Source organism: Trachymyrmex cornetzi, unplaced genomic scaffold, assembly GCF_001594075.2.
Source record: "Trachymyrmex cornetzi isolate Tcor2-1 unplaced genomic scaffold, Tcor1.1 scaffold509, whole genome shotgun sequence".
Taxonomy (NCBI): domain Eukaryota; kingdom Metazoa; phylum Arthropoda; class Insecta; order Hymenoptera; family Formicidae; genus Trachymyrmex; species Trachymyrmex cornetzi.
In genome coordinates, this window is record NW_017299817.1 from 837,276 (window position 1) to 858,152 (window position 20,877).

Consider the following 20,877-nt stretch of genomic DNA (forward strand, 5'->3'; position numbering starts at 1 on the left):
GTAATTACGATATAACATTTGATGGTTACTGAAGCGCATTCTTTCGTTTGAGTGCGTCAAATTTATCGGAATTTTTTTTTGTATTGAAGACGATTGTTCGTTAAAGAACAATTTTCTCTCAAAAACTTATACGTTTGTGCGGATGATTCCAGCCATATCCCAACGTGACACGCTCATTCATACATCATCGAATATTTCCATTTCAGCGGCTTTACAGTGTATTTTATATATATATATATTTTTTATATGTGGTTTTTTCTTCTCTCACAACATAATAATAGATTTTAACATGCATCTCTCTATGTTAAAATCTAAATTATTCTTGTAACAGTAACATGTACGTAGTTTTTTTTTTTTTTGGCAAGCGCAACGTATTGTCTTGTAAAACGTGGTAAAGCAAAATAGATGTAACGTTACATGTTGCTCAGATCTGAGCTTTCCAAATTAAGTAATCAGCAAATATTTTCGCAAATGTATTCGATTTTCGTTACCCTGTCTTCGCCCTAAATCGCACATTTACAATACTTTAGCATCAACACAAATTTCGTCTTTTTTTTTTATTTCTTGCCACGAGACCGTTTTGTCGCTTTTGTCTTCGGTTCGTCGTTTTCAGAGTTTTGTTCTTATATTTCTTTTAGTACATTACGATGCTTTTCCGTTCCAAGGTACGATTCTCTCTCGCCCATTTATATTCGCCTATAGACTTTCGCAAGGTACGCTTATTGACGTAGACAATACGTAGGCGACGTTGTGCAGTTCATAAAGGATATCTAATAATTCTCGCGCAAGGTATAAAGACTAATTTCATTGACGACTATATTACTTATATAAAGGCTATCTTTCAATAGAAACAAAATTTAATAACAATAAATTATAGTAAATAACAATAGTAACTGCGTTCAATAACAATGTACTCAAACAACAATTGTACAATATAAATCATGTTATCGCGCTGAAAGACTCTCGAACTTGTATAGTTTATTTTATCGATCGTTTATTCATACGAGTTGCGTAGAATGTCGCGTGAGAGGAAAAATCAAACGGTTGAAGTGCGAAAGAAAAATCGAAAGGAATGTATGTAACTAACGTTTACGATGGTCCAGCTCTACGTCTAATATGGATGATTCAAGAAGGTCAAAAGCGTCGTCGAGATCATTACAAAAGGTAAATTGGCTAATCTGAGCTGTCCGCCGTGCTGCATCGCAGCTGGATGTTCCCCTGTAAAACGAAAGATTAATATTCTCCTTTTTCTTCTTTTTTTTTCTTAACGGAGAGCCGAGTGCGGCTTCGCGAGGTAATATTTATTTTCTCGCAATACACCGGATAATCGGGGCTGAATAGTGCATAAAGATCGCTATTAGGTACATTAAGCCGCCATACAGACGTTATAACAACGTAACAGCAGGTGCGTTATAAGATTAAGAAGTATACATACCATTAAGTACATGTACTAAGACTGTCTTTGTATTAGCATTACTGGGATGGCAGGTGTATTGTCCGCTGTCTGCCGGTTGAGCACGTTGAATTAAAAGGTATGACGTCGTAACCTCGCCCTTCTCTGTGATAACCGATACCCCGCCTCTCGGACTGTCATAATTGATCACCTGTCACATGCAGGTTCCGGAAAAAATGTTATTCTAATTAAATCTCTTCCTGTAACGCTTATACAATAGTGTTCGACAAACCGACGAAGAGATCAATTAATGGATGATTAATTAATCTCCCGTCGGAAAAAAAGCTCAATCGTGAACATCGGTGATCGGCGATGCTTCGCAGAAGAGAGGAACGAAAAAAAAAAAAGTAACAGAATCCTTTTCGTTTTGAACGTAAATGCGAGAGATGTGAGATAAATCTTTAATTCCGTCATTCTCCGTATGAAAGACTTTATAGAATTAATTTCATGTTTCAGTAGTGTGTTGTAAACATATCGGGATACACATTTGCAGTTTAGAGTTAGTATTTTATCGAGAAACTTTTCCTTCTCTTTTAATTTACTTAAATAAACGTACGCTTTTTTTTTTACACATAGCCAGTGGCGTGTGTTATAGTGTTTATGTTTTTTTTTGTGTTTCGTATGCGGATTAAAAACGGTAGCTTTCCTTCGTTCCGGCTCGATCGTGTTTCCCAGTTTGTAAACTGGTGGGAGTCTAGTTTTGAAAACTTTTGGTGAAACCGATATAGCAGTTATCAGTTTATGTCTGTATTTCGCTGAAACTCATAATGTTTCAAAGCTGAACTTACAACACTTCCAAAATAAACGAATCGTATGTCACTCTGTTGCAGAATGGATTTCAAAAACTTTCGGAGAGATGCACACGGCGGAGAAGTACTACAAATCCAAAAATACAACTACAATTCAGGATATGTCGTTGGTTTTATACTAAATGTTGTTTTTGCGTTATTTTCTTTCTCACAGTTTGAGTATCGTTTCCACGTTTTGGTATACGACAATTTCTTTATCCGTTCCTATATTGTCATTTTAATTTCTGTCCACATCACTTATTCATTCTGCCTCTTAAATTTAAACAACAGCTTTTTATTCTTCTCACGTCCGTATAGAAATGGATTTTGATTGAATCATGCTGCATGCTTATTACATTTTGCGACGAATCCTGTATTATCCGCAACAGCATGTATTCACGTAATGCATATTTATCGAGAATCTACAATAGATTGCCACTTGCAACTTCAATATTAAACAAATAGTGATTCATGTATCCATTCGGATTCGCGGAAAATGTAATATGCGAATATCTCTAAAACGGTTTGAGGTATCAAAAATTCTGTCTAGTGTCGCATATTTCATGTAAAAATTTCAAAGATCGTGTGTGCATTCCCTATATCAGAGACCGAAAACGAAAAATATTTCATTTGCTTTTAGTCAGGACGAAAGCAAAATATTTTATTTGCGTTTTCCTTTGCCATACAAATCAGATATAGCCCGAATGAGGTTTTTCTGAATCAAAATGAAAAGTCAATTATGAAACAAGCCCTCTATATTTAATGAAGTTTCGATATGAGCGGAATTAATAACTATTCAAATAATTATTTTAAGTATCAACATACGTACATTCCTGTATTCTATCAGTATTCATATGCAAGCACATATACATATGCATGTTTTAAATGCTATTATTTGTATGTAAATGCATTTTATTATTGTTTCGTCGGAACAGCTGAAGAAGCATTTTTTTTAAACAGCTTTCCGCGTTTAGAGATCTTTCGTATCTCTTAAAAATGTTTAGAAACGAGAAACAGCAGCACACATTAAACTTTTGTTTAATGAAAGTTTTAATGTTTAACATATAATATTAACATATTCTCATTTCATAAGCTGATCCAACATACATCAGCATTTACATGCCGTTACTACGGCTGCATGCCGTCAGCGAATTCCAATGTAACAATGGCACGACGGCTAAATGCTGTTGGCGGGCCACAAAATGTCTAAAATTCTGAAAGTGTAAAATATCAAATTGGTAATACCTAGTAATTGACATTAATATTCATGTTTTTATAGCCCTCGAATATAATGTTTATTTTCCTGTTTCAACATCCGTGTTTCTGTTAACCAATATCTTTTTTTTTTTATCCACGCGATATACGGTTATAATTATTATTTTCAATGAATAAATATTTTATAGTATCTACAAAAAATAAGCGTGAGTTTAATCCCCAACATGAGTTTGTTTTCGAGTTACAATGTGCTCTCTTTTAGAAGATTATTTCGAAAAATTCGTATAATACATTTTATTTCATTCCACAATAATCTCTGCGCTTATAGAATTTTTGAGACCTGATAAACTCCGGTATGATACTTTTGAACTGAAATGTTTGTCTAAAGAATCTGAAGTCAAATAATAACTCAAATTAAAGTTTTTTTTTTTCCGTGATGTAACTTTTTCAAAGCGATCTTACGTAAGCTTTTTTATAATGAGGATACACAAAGCGGATTATACTGTGGATAATACTGATTGCTTGGGTCGATGGGGAGGAAGAGGAGATTGCTGCGAGCGGAAACTCGCAATTGAACACCATTATTCCGCAGGTTACCGCGGTAATTTTATTTCCTTGTGAATTACTAAGGCTTCATTGCACTTTGACACGTATATGTATACGTATTTTAATTTTATTCGCAATTATATAACACGCTATATAATGGTAAACATCAGGCATGTAATTACACGTAAAGTTAACACACACTATAATGTCCAAAATCAATTGTACCAACGAGACGGCGGTAGCATGATTGCGCGTTTACCGATATTTATGCTACATACTGCATATCTCAACATGCATAATTCTCCCAACGAACGGCAAGGTTAACTAGGTCATGGAAGGAATGCGTGCGACGAGACAGACGGAAAATATGGGGCCAGTAGGAAATACTGCATGTCAAATTTTTCACTCGGGGCTACGGAATATCGAGGCAGGATTGGCTAGCACGGATGCAATAGTGTCGGGACGGGATAGAAAGCGAATGATGAGACGGAACAAGTACGAAGGGAAATCTCCACGCGTACGCGACGGGGAAGCTTATGGAATCGAGGGCGACAGAACAGATAGATCTTTGGAAAAGAAGAAAGTCAAATTCAGGAAGATAGACTAAGAAATAAAGTGACAGACGGTTGGAAAAAGACTTGGACCCGCATGGATTGCAAAAATCGGATTACGAAAAGAAAATCCTCAAATGAGGGGAAAAGGTGAAAGAGAAAAGGTAGCCAGTGTGAAAGGATAGAAAATAAATCCATTCGTGTGCGGAAGAAGAGGCCAAAAGAAACGGCAAGGAACATAAAAACGAGAGCAGATAAAAATAATTATGTTTATAAAATTATATTAATTATATATAGATAAATATTAATAATAATATATAAGTAAATAATTTACTTATATTTCAAAATAAATAATGTTAAACAAGTTGCGTGGTAAATATCAAGAACTGAATAAGAGAATTGGCAACAAATTATATAATAATTAAATTATAGGCTACACGTTTATCTCAGAACTGTGCTGTAAATTGCGAAGAAATGTCGACCAAGTGAACTGAGAAAAGGTAATAACGAGAGAAATGAAGATACAGTGCGTAATATTGGCTAGTAACATTACGAAACGGAAAGATACCGCGAGGACGACGAGAGAGTTAATGCGATGAACTGTCGGTGGAGTTCGAAAGTAAGAATATAAGACCTAAGTAGAGAAGCCCGCGAGGTACAGAGACAGAAACACGGTCGTGGAAATAGATGTTGTATAATGCGACCAGGGTTGGCAAAGCACACTAGAAAAAACTTTACGCTGCAAAGGGAAAGGGATGAAAGGTGGGGGATAGGAGATAGGTTTTGAAGTTGAGAAATGAGACGGAGTTTCCGCGGTGTTCGTACATTTAAAAATTCAACAAGGAGAAACGCTTCGAACAGGTAATATTAAAATTAAAAGTTTTTCCTCCTCTCCTTCTCTTTCTCTTTCTCTTCAGCAAACTTAGAATCTTAGATTTAAAAACTTGCTTAAAACGGGTCGCATGATAGAGTGAGGACGGAGTAGATCGAGTGTGAGCGTAAGTAGAATGGGAGAAGACAAAGAATTATAGTAGAGCGAAGAGAACAGTGGATTTAAGTTACCGTCTTTTACGCGATGTGCCCTAGTTGGGGATGACGATCGAAAATTAATTTGCTGGAACTCCTTCTCTTTCTTACTTTCATTTTCATCAAATGAATCTATTTTCATAACTTGATAGTAACGTACCTCATGATCGTGAGTCCAGTAAATAACCAAGGGTGGCTCCGGACTATGTCGCACGACGCAGGTCAAGTTCATAGTGCTATCCCTGTTTATGTACATTTCTGGTTCTCCGATGATTATCGTCACTGGCTCTATGGACCAAAGAATATAACATGTAACATAGAATATTAAGACCCTTCAGATCTTGTATATATTGTAATATACATGTATCAAATTTGGAGACATTGTTAGTTGAAATTATTTAATTCCATCGACATCATCTGAGATCTGATAAATATAATAATGTACATGTTGGAAAAATAGTCAAAATTAAAAAAAAAATTAATTATTCATTAATTATTTAATAAAGTGCCCTTGGATTAAAAATATTTGTTTTAACAAAGCTCCGATAAAATTAGGTCTGAAGGGGTTAAAAATCGCATTATTCAATCATTAAAAAAAAATTAGATCGAAATTTTATGCAGAAATTTAATATAATTAACTACTTTAACTTTATTTTAATTACATCTATTTTTATTTTAATTTAATTAATATTAATACTAGCTTTTATTAATAAGAAGATTCAACCGGATATCTTGTATGGAAATTCAATATTAATGTAATTAATATTAATGTTTAATATTAATAATTCATAAGTTTGTATTAATATTAACATTTATAAAACATATCGTTACATCAACGGATGGAATTAGACACGGATGGAATTTATAAACACGGTTTGTAAATCTGTGCGACGGAAATTGAGTCAGCTTTTCAATCCTAAATTTAGTTTGAATTTAGATCATATAGAGATTTATATTATAAATTAAAGAACATTATCCTCAAATTATACATGTTTATAGATATATAACTTTTATCCTTCGCGATGAAAAACATATGTGTGTGTGCGTGTGTGTGTGTATATATATATATAGAGGAAAGCCCCCTATTATGAGATTAGGCGCCTAATATGAGATAGCGGCGTTTCTGCTAAATTAATAAACGCTATCTATTGATTACACCATAAATTTATTGCTTTTGGATTGAAAACTATTTATTATAGTAGAAAGTTCATTATTAGATCATGCCTGTAGTCATTGTAAAAAAAGATTTTAGAATTTGGATGTCTTCAAGTTTCATTGAGATGAGCCTTTAAACCTTGTTTATTATTTAATAAATAAATATTTGGCAATAAATTCTTCATGTAGTGATATAGAGTAAGGTCGTACTAATAGAAAATACGGGATATGTAGAATTGCTTAATTGCAGAAATTAGATTTGATGATCGTAAAACCGTCGTGGAAATCGTAATATGAAATAACCCATGCTCCTATGTCATAGTGAAAATCGTTGCTAAAGTATAAATGTTATTGTACAATAATAAAAAGGATAACCAGAATGAACGTCGAGTGCCTATTTTTGCGATGCTTGATTCGAACTACCAGAAGACGAGTTTTGGATATAATTTATCGCATGCAAAAAATTATCATTTTTTGCGCACGCTGGCTGTTTGTTTGTATTTTAGAAACATTAAATGAAGTTTTTTAATTGCAATACTGATATACTTTGCGTTTTATTATCGATTTCTCGGGGCATCTCATATTAGCGATACAATGTTTTGACTTTGCGATTTGCTCACTTTTTACATTTCTTTAATTTAAAAAAGAAATGAAATTTAAATTAAATTTTATGTAACATTATTTTACGGCTTATTAAATTCCCTTCCAAATGACCTATTACTTTTTTTAATTCTACCCAACCATAGGCACTTACCCAAAATAAACTCGGTATCTCATAATAAGGGCCTTTCCTCTATATATCTTGAAGGATTCCAGCTAAGAAATTCGTTATTTTAACAAAAATTGAACATCGACATCAAGTAACAAAAAAATCCCATAATATAATTACGTCATTTTATCTAATTTCTGAAAGTTATGTCATTGGTGTCATTGGATGTCCCCCATCTAAACAAACAAATTTTCCCTTTACAACTTTTCAATCAGATGCGTATTTTCCGAGATATTCGCATCGATAGATTAAAACGGACCACCCTGTATATGTAAAAATCTATTAATATAATTATTATATAGTATAAATATTACATATGTAATAAATACGTTCCACTACTTATTATCTTTTGTTTTATTACGTCAATTTTACAGTTATATATCTATGTGTTTGTTGGAAATGTATTGGATTTATTTATATACGTTACAATATACGTTTGTATTTTTATGTAATAAGTAAAATAAATTTGCTTCATAATTATCATTTATTTAATGTTTACATATTTCGTTAAATGGAAATTAATTAATTAATTGAATTTATAAAACTTCTTTATAACGTATAATGACGTCATTAATCTATGACATTCGTTACTTTTCAATACATACGTCACCTTAAACATATTTTTAGTCACATAACGATACAACGACAAAATAACGAGGGACAAATAATTTACTAGCTGGGATATTAATTTTATTTTAACTATAATAACAGTTTGTAAAAGGGATTTTACATTTTATTCTCGCGCAAGAATAATTATGTGATAGACATCTCAAATTTTATATTTTCATAAAATTTTATAATTAGTGGAAATTACATTTTATTTGGTAAATGCGAACTTCATAAAAATTACAAAGGAAAAAGCTAATTCAAGATAAAAAGACATTGCAGGCAATATTGCATATTCACAAAGAATTTAATACCCCCAATTAAATTTATTATTGCATCACCTATTGACCTTTTGTTTTCTTTGTGATATTTTTTTATCTAAAACAAAATTGGCATAACAAGGGATAATAAAAGCTTGCAATGAATTTAAACCATAATGAAAGAGATATAAAAATTATACATACCGAGCAAATTTATTAAATAATCTTTTTCTGATATGTTCTCATTATTTTTTTAGGAATTTCTTAATTATTTTGCTATAATATTCAATTCATGGACGTTAATTAAAAGATTGTAATAGTTTTAACAAATGAGGACTTCAAATTTAAGATAAACTAAAAAGCCATGTAATTAATGACAAATTATAATTTCATTAAGCAAATTACATTTGGTAATTGTTTACCTATCGTTTGCCATTACTACATTTAGAAACATTGACATTATTGATAGAATAAACAAGCATACAGTATCAGATGTTTCGAACGATAACAAATTGATCATTATTAATGCATTACAACTGAAAAGTTGATTATTTTATTCAATTTATAATTTTTAATGATTATAGTATTTCTTTTCCTGCTTTATTTATTTCACCACGTGTTAAATGCTACATCTATAGCAAAAGAGAGTTTATCATGGTTATATAATAATCCACTTTTATCTGAGATAGTTTCGGCATAGTATTGAAAACCACCGGAATAATTTCTACACAAATTTCGAAATGAGAGGAGACTGATATTAATACCAGATTATTAATATCAAGTTAATTTTAAGTTTAAAATTATGATGCTGATTAAAGTCACTATCCGCGAAACGAACAAGCATGCATAATGATAGAAATTTATAATTCGCGAAGTTCACGGAGATTGCAGTCTGTCTGTGGGATCACCGCGCGAACTTCAGCGAGCTTCATAAAAATCTTAAGATGGGAAAGAGAGAAAAGTCGATATCCCAATTTCATAAATATTACATTTCTCGACTATATCTTTCTGGTATGTAATTTGATTCTTCCGGTCAAATTCACCGCGATAACGTCAGCGTTTCGAGCAGATCGCGGGGAGACAAAGCGGTGGTAAAACACTTTAGGTCGCGTGTCTCATTGAGCAACTCCACGTGAATTAAGTCATGCAGTAAATCAGTGGGTCCGTGGTGCGGCAAATGCCGCGGGTATATCGCGATGCACGTGCGGTGCACATTAAGCTTCCGGCGGCAAATAGATATAGCGTGAATTTCCGCGTCGTGGCGAAATCAGTGGTGCCCGGGCTGTATATGTACTGAAGAAGAAAAGCATAGAGAAAGACATAAAAAAAAAGAAGAAGAAGAGGAAGAAAAGAGAACTAACCGACGACGGAGAGGAGCATGGAATGACCTATGGGTGGCGTCGTAGACACTTGACACTCGTATGTGCCAGAATCTCGTCGTTGGGGGTATTTCACTTGTAGCGTCCAGTCCTCCGTGTGAGGAAAATGCGACGCAACGAATCTCTGGTCCGACGTGTACGTCTCGACGCCCACGGTGAGAAGATGGATATCCCTGTGTCTCACCCATGACACCTACAAGAAAAAAGAAACACACGTTTCCCCATCCACTTCACGTCCGCAGAGATCCCCGCAATTCGCGCGTTTCTCGTGCACCGTGCAGCTGAGTCCGCACGCCAGAATAAACGTCCACAGGATTCGATCAAAGGATTGCAGCCGGTATAATTTAAGCGGATTTCGATACTGCGGACGTGTAAAAATGATTCTTACCACCCATCTGACAATAAAACGTATCGCTCGTTTTTCCTGCATGCATATCGGTGTGTCGCGCGGGACTTAAATTTCCGCCAAAATATCCCATTTTAATTTCAATTCCCGATCTCGACGCGTAATTCGCTCTTTCCTTTTTTTATGTTTCCTTTCTCATTTTATCTTTTTTATCGATAACATTCCACAGATCGTGTCCTTACGTTTCTTCGCCGTGTAGAAATGGATCGACGTGATTGATTTACATAAACGCAGCGTGCTTTTGAGCGATATTATATTAGCGGAAATGTGAAATGCCGAACACGTAGAATAAAAATGCGTATTCTCCCATAAAAACGGCTTCATTGAGTTTTGTACGCGTGCTTGGCGTACTGAAGCTGATATGAAAAGGGGAAGAGGTACAGGCAGAAGGACGGTAGCGTGGCTTTTGTTCATGTGACGCGCAGTTACGATCTAGTGCTAATGAAAAGCGCATATTCGATTTTAGTTTTAATAGAGAGAATGGAACAGCCGTACGATTGCATTTTTGCTTCCAGCTCACAAAAATGCCTCTATACTGGAAAACGCAAGTTGAAATCATTTTTTCGAGATCCGCCAATCGTACTTCAACGCTTGTTAGAAGGACACAATTAAATATTAATATCGAATCCAACCGAAAATTTTAAAAGATACGATTACATAAGAAAAACGTCAAAAATTTTTTTACAACCAATATTAATATAAAGTAAGAGTTTATTCTGTAAAATAAGAACCGGTATTCATACTTCACTCTCTGTTATATTTAACTATAATCTTGGAATATCATAAACTAACTATATTTGCATCTTAAGACATACGGAAAAAATGATATTTTGCTGAAGTATCTAAAAATTTAGTTAGATATAAATTTGAAAATATAATTTTGTTGATTTCATGAAAACAATTATATAGGATACTCGAGCTAGTTGTTGAAATGTCAAAACTTTTTGCAGCTTTGCTCATCAAGCTTAAAGTTTATAAAATGTTCTATGTATAATTATTTTAATGGTGTGTCCAACAAAATTATTTTCAGATGTGTATTCTAGCTAAATTTTGACGTACTTCAGCAAAACCATTTTTCGTATATTTAAGACAGTCTTGAAATAAAAACTGTGAATACCAGTCTACGGACGTACATATTATGAAATACTTTCTCGGAGCTAAACGAAATGACATTAAAACTGTTTTTTGAATAAATACTTTTTTAAATTACGTTTCACTGGTAAGAACAAACGAAATGTTGAAAGTACAGTTACATTCTTTTCGAATATGGATATATGTAGGACGAAACAATCATATCACATAGTTTAGCTTACACTGACTGTAATTAAAATAGTTTAGCGCCCTTTGTCGTTCCGCCTCAATAACACGGATTTGCTCGCGTGCTTGTCGACCTATATTTACCTACCGTGCAGCAACATTAGAAATCTGGCGATTGTGCGAAATACACGAGAGGAACAATTTTGTATATATACGCACGATTCTGCGAACGGAATATATGCTTACAAGCTAAAGTGGAAACATCGATTTATCAATTTACGTCAAACTTGTACGTTTTCGAATACTTTAGCTAGCCATCGGAAAATCCGAACTTTCCTCTTCCTTTCCTTCCAACCGTCGTGATTACCGTGTACAACTGACTACATACGCGAAAAGTCGCGCGCAAGTAAAGAATCTTAAGCTTTCAGAACTCCATTTTCAAAATGTCAATACGTGCATTCACTTCCAATATGACAGTGTTCGTAAGTGCGCAATTTTTCGATAGCGACGTGCATCGAACGTACCCTTTCTGATGTATTAACCGATGTATGCTGACGTATAATAATAATATATGCAATAATCATAATTGTAACGCACGAAAATATAATACTTATACACTTTTGAACAAAATATCTCGTTTAAATCTCAAAGAGTAAAATGTTATGACTCAACACGTACTCTCAATGATATAGAAAAACTAGCTTTTTCCACAATTAATTTTGTGCGTAAAAATTCTTGTATTACGTTATACATATAATAATAATAATCTTTTATTACACTATCCTTATATTAATATAAATTTTTCGCTGAAATTAATGTAATTTTATAGGAACATGGAAAATGTACGTTGCACGCGCGCGTTTTGTAAAAAAAAAATTTAACCGTTCACACAAAGCTGCAAATTTTACCGTTAAAACATAAAAAAAAAAAAGATTTCCTTTCCTCACATTTAGTTTTATGTCAGAATTTTCGAGATACGATCTACGTATTAATTCGTCATTTGAAATAACAGGTTTTCCATTAAAATTAACGCCCTTCGTATGAGGTCGGAACGTGGAAAATTTACATTGCTCTGTGAAAACGTAATTCAACTACCTACGCATGGACGCAGCAAAGAGACAGATTGCCGGTGAAATATAAAAAAACGGCGTTAACAAAATAGGAACGCAAGCAAAAACTCAGACACGAAAGATATGCAAAGGGAATGTGCGTTTTTTTTGTTGAAATTCCTCTCGGGCGTGAAGAAAAAAGGAGGAGGTATTGCAGTCTTGCCTATTCTCGCGGTATTCTTCATAATAAGTGTCTTGCGATGGGCCAACTTTGTTATACATGTGACGAAAAACAACGTACGGCATAGGAATATGAAATTGTGCGCAGTCAAGTTTTGCAACTAACCGCATTTCGTAACTCGTATAAGTTTTGGAGCGTCGATAGCCACACGACTCTCTCTCTCTCTGAAATTTATTCATAAACTTCTTTTATAAATGGCACCACGACGTCGCAAATAACTGTACGTACATATTTATCCGCCATGACAACTTTAATCGCCTTGCGCGTGTTTTATTCCACTCTAAAGAATATACTATATAAGGATTCATGATAGACATCAGTCAATGTACGTATATGTGCAAGAAATATTCCGTACCTAATAGACAGGCTTTTAATACTGCGACTAAGGCTGCAGTGTTTCAAGTCGATCCATTTCTGGTAAAAGTTTCCGGCGTAAGAGTATCGCTGGTGCGAGAAATATTTTTAGCACTGACAGTCGATTTCACGATATACTAGAGATAAAAGTGGCACTCGCGAGCTACTATGTGCATATTACGCGAGACTAAAATTGTACGTCTCTTCGATATTGAATGGACTTAGTTCAGCGTGCTAAAGGTATTTTCTAAAGCCTCATCATTCAAATTTTCTCTTAAAGAGCTTAAAATAAACTTCAAGAACGGTTCCCTTTACCATTACTTACTTATATTCCACGCTAATATTATTAAAATCGTATTATATTAAACTTTATTGGTTATTATAATAAGCGAGATAACGTTATTAGAATATAAAACTACATTGGCTTTAGAAAACCTTCAGTCATTATTAGGATATTACAGAACGCTATTATGCTACATCTCTTCCATCCTAATCTCTTTGCGGAGTTTGATGTAGAAAGGTAGCATTGATTCAAACGAGCCACACATTCAAGTTCGAATAAAATTCATCTAATTGTAAGTACTTATTCATACCACGTACACTGCGAGAAACGTTTGGTATTGTATGCTATAATTGCATGGTAAAATAATTACCGGTTAGGAGCTCCCGTTTTATTACTGTTAGAATATAATAACAATTTGTATATTTATAGTTCAATCAAAGAAAAATACATACTTGGCATGTTAAAAATGATTATAAATTACAGTTAAATTAAACCGCGGTTCAAAATCCGCTTTGACGGAAAATAGGATTCTCTCTTTTATTTGATTTATTCCTATCGGTCTAAATTTACTTCACCTGTAAATTATGATGAATGTAACCATTTTTTTCTCTCTCTCTCTGTGTACTTGGCATTGGAACAATAGTCGAAATATATATCGTTGCGTGATGTCTTTTACAGAAGTAAATGATTTAGCAGAAACGAGAAAGGGAGAATATCTTTCCAACTTACCGTTTTGTCACCTAAATTTCGTACTCGACAATTCAGCGTCGCTGTTTTCCCGACGAGGGCTGTCACGTTGCGAGAGACCGAAACATCAAAGTACGGTCCTCGATCGAGCGGCTCCGATGCACGATTCTCGTGTGTCCTGTGATCGGCCGTGCATCGGGTGGGTCCTTGCACTTTAACCAAACACAATGTTGTATCTGTCTTATTTTGTTAGTGAAACTAAAATAAGACCCTTTAACGCGGCAAGGATCGCGCGGAATGTTGTAATTTACATCACTTGAAAAGATCGAGAAGATATATTATCACCGTTCCATTCGAGCGCATTGGAGTTACCGATAAAAAGTTTCGTTTTCCAGTCAATTAGGCGAATTAACTTCGGATCGGGATATTATACTGTGTCTCTGTCTAACACTCCCCGACAAAAAGAGAAGACAATTCCCCAGATAAACGTTTCAAAAGACGCCCTTATTTTTCAAAAGTTCTTTAAAAACTTTTTCAGACATTCGTGGATATCCCTGTATCGCTTGGAGCAGTATATGCAGCGCGTAATAAATAACAATGATTTATTAAAGCACATCCCGCGAAGTAGTAGTTTAGGTCGTAGAAAAAAGTTGTATTATATTCCTGGGCTAACAGTGTTCTTTAATTCTTATTACCCGTTCTCTGTTGCAAAATAACATAAAATTAAACACACGTTGCACGTGTTGTACGAAAATACAAATTATTCGTGTTTTACATAATAACAGTTTTGCATATTAATTTTAGAGATCGTATATGATAAATTTGCAAAAACCAATAATAAATATAATTTACTATTTACTCTCGGTTCTTTGACAAATATTTTACAATGAAATGGAATCATAACACTAAAATAACATTTTAAAATAAGATAAGTTTTATTTTTTTATCAAATCTTTTTTATAACCTTTTAGCGCTATTGTCGGAAGAATTTTTGTAATAGAAGGTCTTTCTTTGTAACTAAAAAGAAGCTAGACCTGCAAGATCGTAACAGTTAAAAACAATGAGGACATCTTTCTTAAAGGCTCGAAGGAGAAGAATTTATTTGAGACAGAGAATGTCCGATTGGAAGTATCTACCTTCTACGAGTAACATCATTGGAAAAATGGTACATTAGAAAATTGTATGTTCATTATTTCTATTTATATATATATATATATATCTTTCTACGGAATCTGTTAATATTAGCAATTAGCAGGAAATTGGCAGATTATTTCTGGCAGCATTATTTCTTGTTAAACTTGAAGTCGATCCCTTCTTATTGAAAATGTCGGAGGTTGCTATCTCTCCCACAATTTCTCAAACTTCAATATTGAATACCTTAGCAAATAAAACCGGAAAAAAGTTAAAATCTTTTTTAAAATAAATTCTAGTTATACGACGAATAATGTTCCACTAGCTATTTGCGTCTCTGAGATTTAAATCGCGCAAAACCTTTCATTTACATAATTCAGGAACTTCTGGTTTCTTTATCGTGATGTTTTATAATCAATTTGGTTTTATCTCGTTTTCTCCTTCGAGAAAATTATTTTGCATGCAAATTTCCATAAAAACATTTATTCTTTCTTTCATAAGAACACGCTGTCTCTACCACTTTTCGTATTTTTAGCTTTCTCCTATCTCCTTGCCCTCTCAAACCCCCTTTTTGCATCTCTCTTTCTCTCTTCTGTGACATCAGAAGATTTTATAAAGTCTACGAAAGTATTCCATGTACGTCCTTAATATGAACAATATAGATTTGTTTTTTACTAAACGGAAATTCGCGTTTGCACGAAACATCAAATTACTATATTCAATTTATCTGCAAATGTAATTGTATCCCAATTCAATATTATTTCGTAATGTCCCCGTATTAGATTCATAAACAGCTATAAAATAGCCATATCATAAATCGACACAGTGTGAACTCTCCATTACCCGTTTATCAAGTTTCCTAACGCCGTGAATCGTTCAACGTTCACAACAAAGTTTGTAACTTTGGTCGGATGTTTTCCGTAAATATATGTAGCCGTTTATACACGAACGTCAACTTGAAGATGAGTATATCCTCCGTCTTCCATTAATAGTGAAAATGTGTAACAATGCGAAAGAACTTTTTATACGTAACAAACGATATTATACGCATATAAGAAACGGGATATATATAGGGTGTAGCATGTGCGCACTTTCTTGCGCAATGGGAAAATTTCGCTTGCGATATCGGTAAATGGAGTCTTCGAATCTGATAAGACTGCCGTCAGAAAATCGTGCGTTAAAAATAAATGTGGTTCCAAAAGGATAACTTTAAAGGGATGCAGGTAGTTGCACGAGTAAATATTTACCTCCCCGCGCTTCCGTGGGATTTGCTCGGTCCCCGCATACTCCTTGGTTAAAATACATATCAGAATTTCCGCCCTCTCGGCTATTTTCTTCTGTGCTCTACAGTTACTTTCACAACAATGTACAGTGGATTTAATTTCTTTCCTTGTTTCTTATCACGTCGCTGTATACATTCAATTCATTTTGTAGTAGCAGCGACTAATTGCGCGTTTGCTCAGTTCCACGCAGTCTTAAAATACAATCCTAATTTAATCTTAAGCCAGGACTAAAAACCATCAGTGTTGAATACGCCGTAAAAACGTTCGCCTTAAAAAGTATCTCAACCTAGTCCTATTACAAATGGTTTTAACTTTTGAACCTTTACTCAATTGTGACTATTTGACGTGATTTTTGCGCGTGAAAAATATCAGTTTACTGTTCTGTTTTAAATTTCGTATTTTCATTTATATGCAAAAAGTTATCTCATAATATGCGCATCGCAATTTATTTTATTTTATTTTTTTCGATTTTATCCTTTTTCCGCTTTTACGAAATAGATACAATAAATATTTATCTATTTATTAATAGGAAAAAAAAGTGAATAAAAGCGTATCATGTTGATTTTTTTAATTTCCGAAATTATTAATTTTCGCATCGGTCGTACCGTAAAAACGGAAAAACAAGAGTTATATATAAATATTTTTGTGCGAATGAGAGTCAATTAAATGGCGCTCGGAGGTCGATGAAATTTCTGTCTAAAGAGTAAAAATTCAATACAGCGGTCACCATGGTACCGCTTACTGTTGAATGAACAGTAAGGCCAAGTTAAGCTAAAGGCCGAAATCATTAAATCCATTGAAGCGATAGAAATAAAATTTTACGGTCTCCGTTTTAGTACAATCCTGCAGAAAATATAAATTGGATTGGAGAACACACGTGTAGCGTATCTTTCTCGGTAACACTGAAATATGATAAACAGATATATTTCATATCTACAAAGACATAAGAGTTGAAGCTTGCCAAAAGCAGAACATTAAAAAGCTTATACTTCATACACTGCGTGATACAGAAATTAAAGTTTGTGCTCGCATTTTCAAGTCTTCTTTTATTGACCATGGCATAACATCGTGTCACGATATCGCTCGTCTCATTACATTACCAGTACATGGGACTTTCGAGTTAATTGCTGCATAAACTCGTATTTTGGACAAGGCTAATGTTAATACTAAGTTATTACGAAGTTAAGACTAAGTTTGGGAGCTAACTAAACCCACTGTAATATACCGCTAGCATTCTCCACCAGGCTGGGTACATAATATTACATTGCCCGGCTTCTCACATGAAAGGGATAAGATATTCAGCGTGTATCACGAAACAGTAAAAAGACAAAGTTTACATGCCGCTCGACCTGTACTTCGCCTAACGTCATTAAACTATTTTGAAAAGAAAGGGAGTGGTTAACGTGTACTTTACTCTTGGTATAAAATCGTAAATCTAATTTTGCCGCATCCCGTATTAATCGAACCGAAAACATGTTGAAGCAAATACGATGGGCGCAACGGTCAAGAACCGTTTGTCGGGTGAATGACCATCGAAGTATATTTTTGGATTTGTACGAAGTGTAATTTTGCATATTTTTAGGAAAAACCATTATTTTTCATTATCACGTAATTATAAATTAAAAATCGTTGTTTAAGGGAATTTATTGATCGTTCGTTAATTTTATCACAATTAATACATTTTTCAGTTCAGGCGAAGCTAACACAATGTACGATTACGAATCTCAAACGTTTATAAGTTCCTGTATGAATCTTTAAGTTTCCGGCTCATCCCTTCTTGTGGTTATCTCCGAAACTATGTGTAAAAAGAGAAAGAAAGGAGTGGGCGAAAAACTGAAACTTATTAAAAGCCAAGAAAATTCCTCGCACGTTTTTCAAACCAATGTAAATTGCACGAATGGAATTAATATATAGAGGCTAACGAGCGGAAGCGATTTCATTTGCGTGACAAAATTAACAAAATTGTATTACGGAATATTTATTAATATATCGCGATTTTACTAATTTATCGTTCGCGTTATTCGAGGCTGTTGAATGTTTACTGCCGTATTTGCCTAAATGCGGATTTCGCATCGAATTGTACGACGGGGAGAGATTTGGCGTGTGCCGTCGATGTCGGCGACGTGGAGGTGATTGACGACACGACCGGACAGGCGATTTCCGAACGCGATTTATTCGACTTACCCGAAACCAGCAGACCGAGGGTCAAGATTAGACACCTCATTTTTTATCTCTCATAGTCGTTTTGGAGTGCCGGTCGATTTCTTCCTCGTGCGCCGCGATCCGCGATCTCCGATAGATCCTCGAACGGGATGGCGATCGCCGCAGGCTTGTTGCCGCAGTTGCAAAACGACCCGCGAATTCCGTATTTTGCACGCCGAAATTGACAGCAACGTGCGCCGGAAAGCGGAATCAGGACAGGTTTATCGGATAAATCGGCGATTTCCAGTTTTCCTTGCCTCCACGCTCCATGGCATCGTTACATCGCTGCTTCGGACTTGCGAATTTATCCCAACACGATTTCTCATCGCGACGGCACGATCGTTATTTTCATCTCGCGCTCAGCCCGCATAAGTCCGCTCTCGCAAGCCCGCTTAATTCGCTAACAGCCTCGCAGTGATCTAGATTCGCGTAATTGAAAAGCGCCGGCGGGGCGTGATACGTGCATCCCTCCGAATCTTTGTTCTCTCCCTGTCTTATCGCACTCTCGGTGAAGTCACTCGCTGATCGTCGCTCGCCGTGCCATTCAAAGGACGGAAATATCAGCGGTGTGTTCTTTAGTTCTCCCAGAGGTATATAAACTCGAGTCTCTCGATTCGTTTCACTCTACATTTGATTCTCCGATTAATTCGCCGGTACGGGACGAAAGATCGGCATCCTCGCGACGAGGCGGAAAGCCGACGCTTCCCGTTCCAGGAGGAACGAACCACCGCGTTTTGCCGCAAGCCGCAAAGCACCACGCGATCCTGTTTCCTATTGTTTCCTGTCGGCGACAGGCGTGTCTCCGGCGCGTCGCGGCGCCGATCGAGCGGCCGGTAGCGCGACGACGATCGACACGCGGCCGGTGGTGGTCCCTTTCTCTCGCAAAAGGGATGATCTCGGATCGGCGGGCGCGAGTGGGCGCGAGCGGGCCGATCCGGCTGACGAAGGGTCGACTCGTTGCACGGATTGCCGAGCGAAACTGAAGAGAACTGACAATGCGTGTGCAACGCGGCTTTGCGCGGCCCTGCGCGGCCCGGGAGAGACGCCCTGCCATCTATCCTCGCCACACGCCCCGCTCTCTCGTCCCCTCACTGGGGGGTGCACAGTGCGAGGAGATGAGGGTGATATCCCTGGCGCAAGCGTGTATCCCTCTTCGTTTTATCGTCGTCGTCGTCGTCGTCGTCGTCATCGTCGTCGCTCACGAATACCGCCTTCGCGAGATACCACGGCGCCGATTAAACTTGGCAGTGGATCCTATAAGATCCATTCGTGTTTTTTTCCCTTCCTTCCTACTTTATCCTTCGTATCTCGGTGTCATTTCTTGTCGAGTTTACAATTGTTGGTCCAGTCGATTGAAATATCTCCAAACGTATGGAAATTGTATGCGTGTGTACACATGTCGCGCTGTTGTTCCTCTCAGTATTACATTCCGTTTTATAAATAATAGGAGAGCGCGATAGGACGCCGGCGTAGAATATAACAATTTAAATAACGTATGCTGATACAATTTTTTTATGCCCCCCCTCCCCCCCCCCCCACCCCCCCCTTTTGCTTTTGTTATTTCTATTGTAAATTTCGTATTCTCGAAAAGCAACTTAATAGTCCAATATTATATTTAAAGAATTAAATAGTAAAAATTGTTAAAATACGAATTAAAAGAGCGCATGGAAATTACTAAAAACATTGCGAACGTTCTTCATTATGTCGAAATATTACATGTATTAAGCATACAAAAAGTCAAAATATCTTTCTCTTTTGAATTTTTCAGTATATTTGTTGTTGAGTTTCAGCATATTTCTCATTTCAAATTAATCTCAAGTTGGTTTTATTAGCTATTAATTAACTGGTTTATTAACTTTTATATAATTGTTTGTTTTTAATCTTCTGCTAATATAAACTTGCCACAATAATTAATAGAACTCTTATAAATGAGTTAGCAGCGGGATGTTAAGAACGATAATAATTACGTATGCTGTACGTATACAACTGTTACTTTAATATCGGTTTTTTTCTTTCAGTCCGTTTATAAAATAAAATATACCGTCAATCTTGTGCGAAAAGAGAATATTTCATGTCGTTTCTTGCGAATTCCTTAAACCGTGAATCCATTAAAGACGAAGGATCGGCGCGCAAAAGCTTTCGCGACAACAAATACCGCATTTAGTTATCGATGTACCACTTGGCCACATTTCGCGCCTGTCTATATTTTGCTCTCATTTTTTCCGAACACTTCGTG

At 35.5% G+C, this 20,877-nt stretch overlaps 1 protein-coding gene across 1 annotated transcript; it reads right to left on the reverse strand.

Moving 5' to 3' along the window:
- Nucleotides 1–345: 345 nt before the first annotated feature.
- LOC108765695 (tyrosine-protein kinase receptor TYRO3) lies at nucleotides 346–19,641 on the reverse strand. The gene is made up of 6 exons (XM_018514530.1): nucleotides 18,624–19,641; nucleotides 14,068–14,237; nucleotides 9,731–9,941; nucleotides 5,740–5,867; nucleotides 1,436–1,604; nucleotides 346–1,218 (listed from the first exon to the last, which is right to left on the reverse strand). The coding sequence occupies exons 1-6, from the start codon at nucleotides 18,661–18,663 to the stop codon at nucleotides 1,112–1,114; spliced, it is 825 nt and encodes a 274-aa protein (XP_018370032.1). The 5' UTR covers nucleotides 18,664–19,641; the 3' UTR covers nucleotides 346–1,111.
- Between the last annotated feature and the right edge of the window lie 1,236 nt (nucleotides 19,642–20,877).

What these genes read in the sequence shown, in the direction of transcription:
- LOC108765695 (XM_018514530.1), bottom strand. Translation starts at nt 18,663, where the DNA reads ATGAGGTGTCTAATCTTGACCCTCGGTCTGCTGGTTTCGG. An exon ending in ACTGGACTCACGATCATGAG is followed by an intron (nt 1,605 to 5,739) that starts GTACGTTACTAT and finishes TGCATGTGACAG; the next exon opens with GTGATCAATTATGACAGTCC. An exon ending in CTTAGTACATGTACTTAATG is followed by an intron (nt 1,219 to 1,435) that starts GTATGTATACTT and finishes TTCGTTTTACAG; the next exon opens with GGGAACATCCAGCTGCGATG.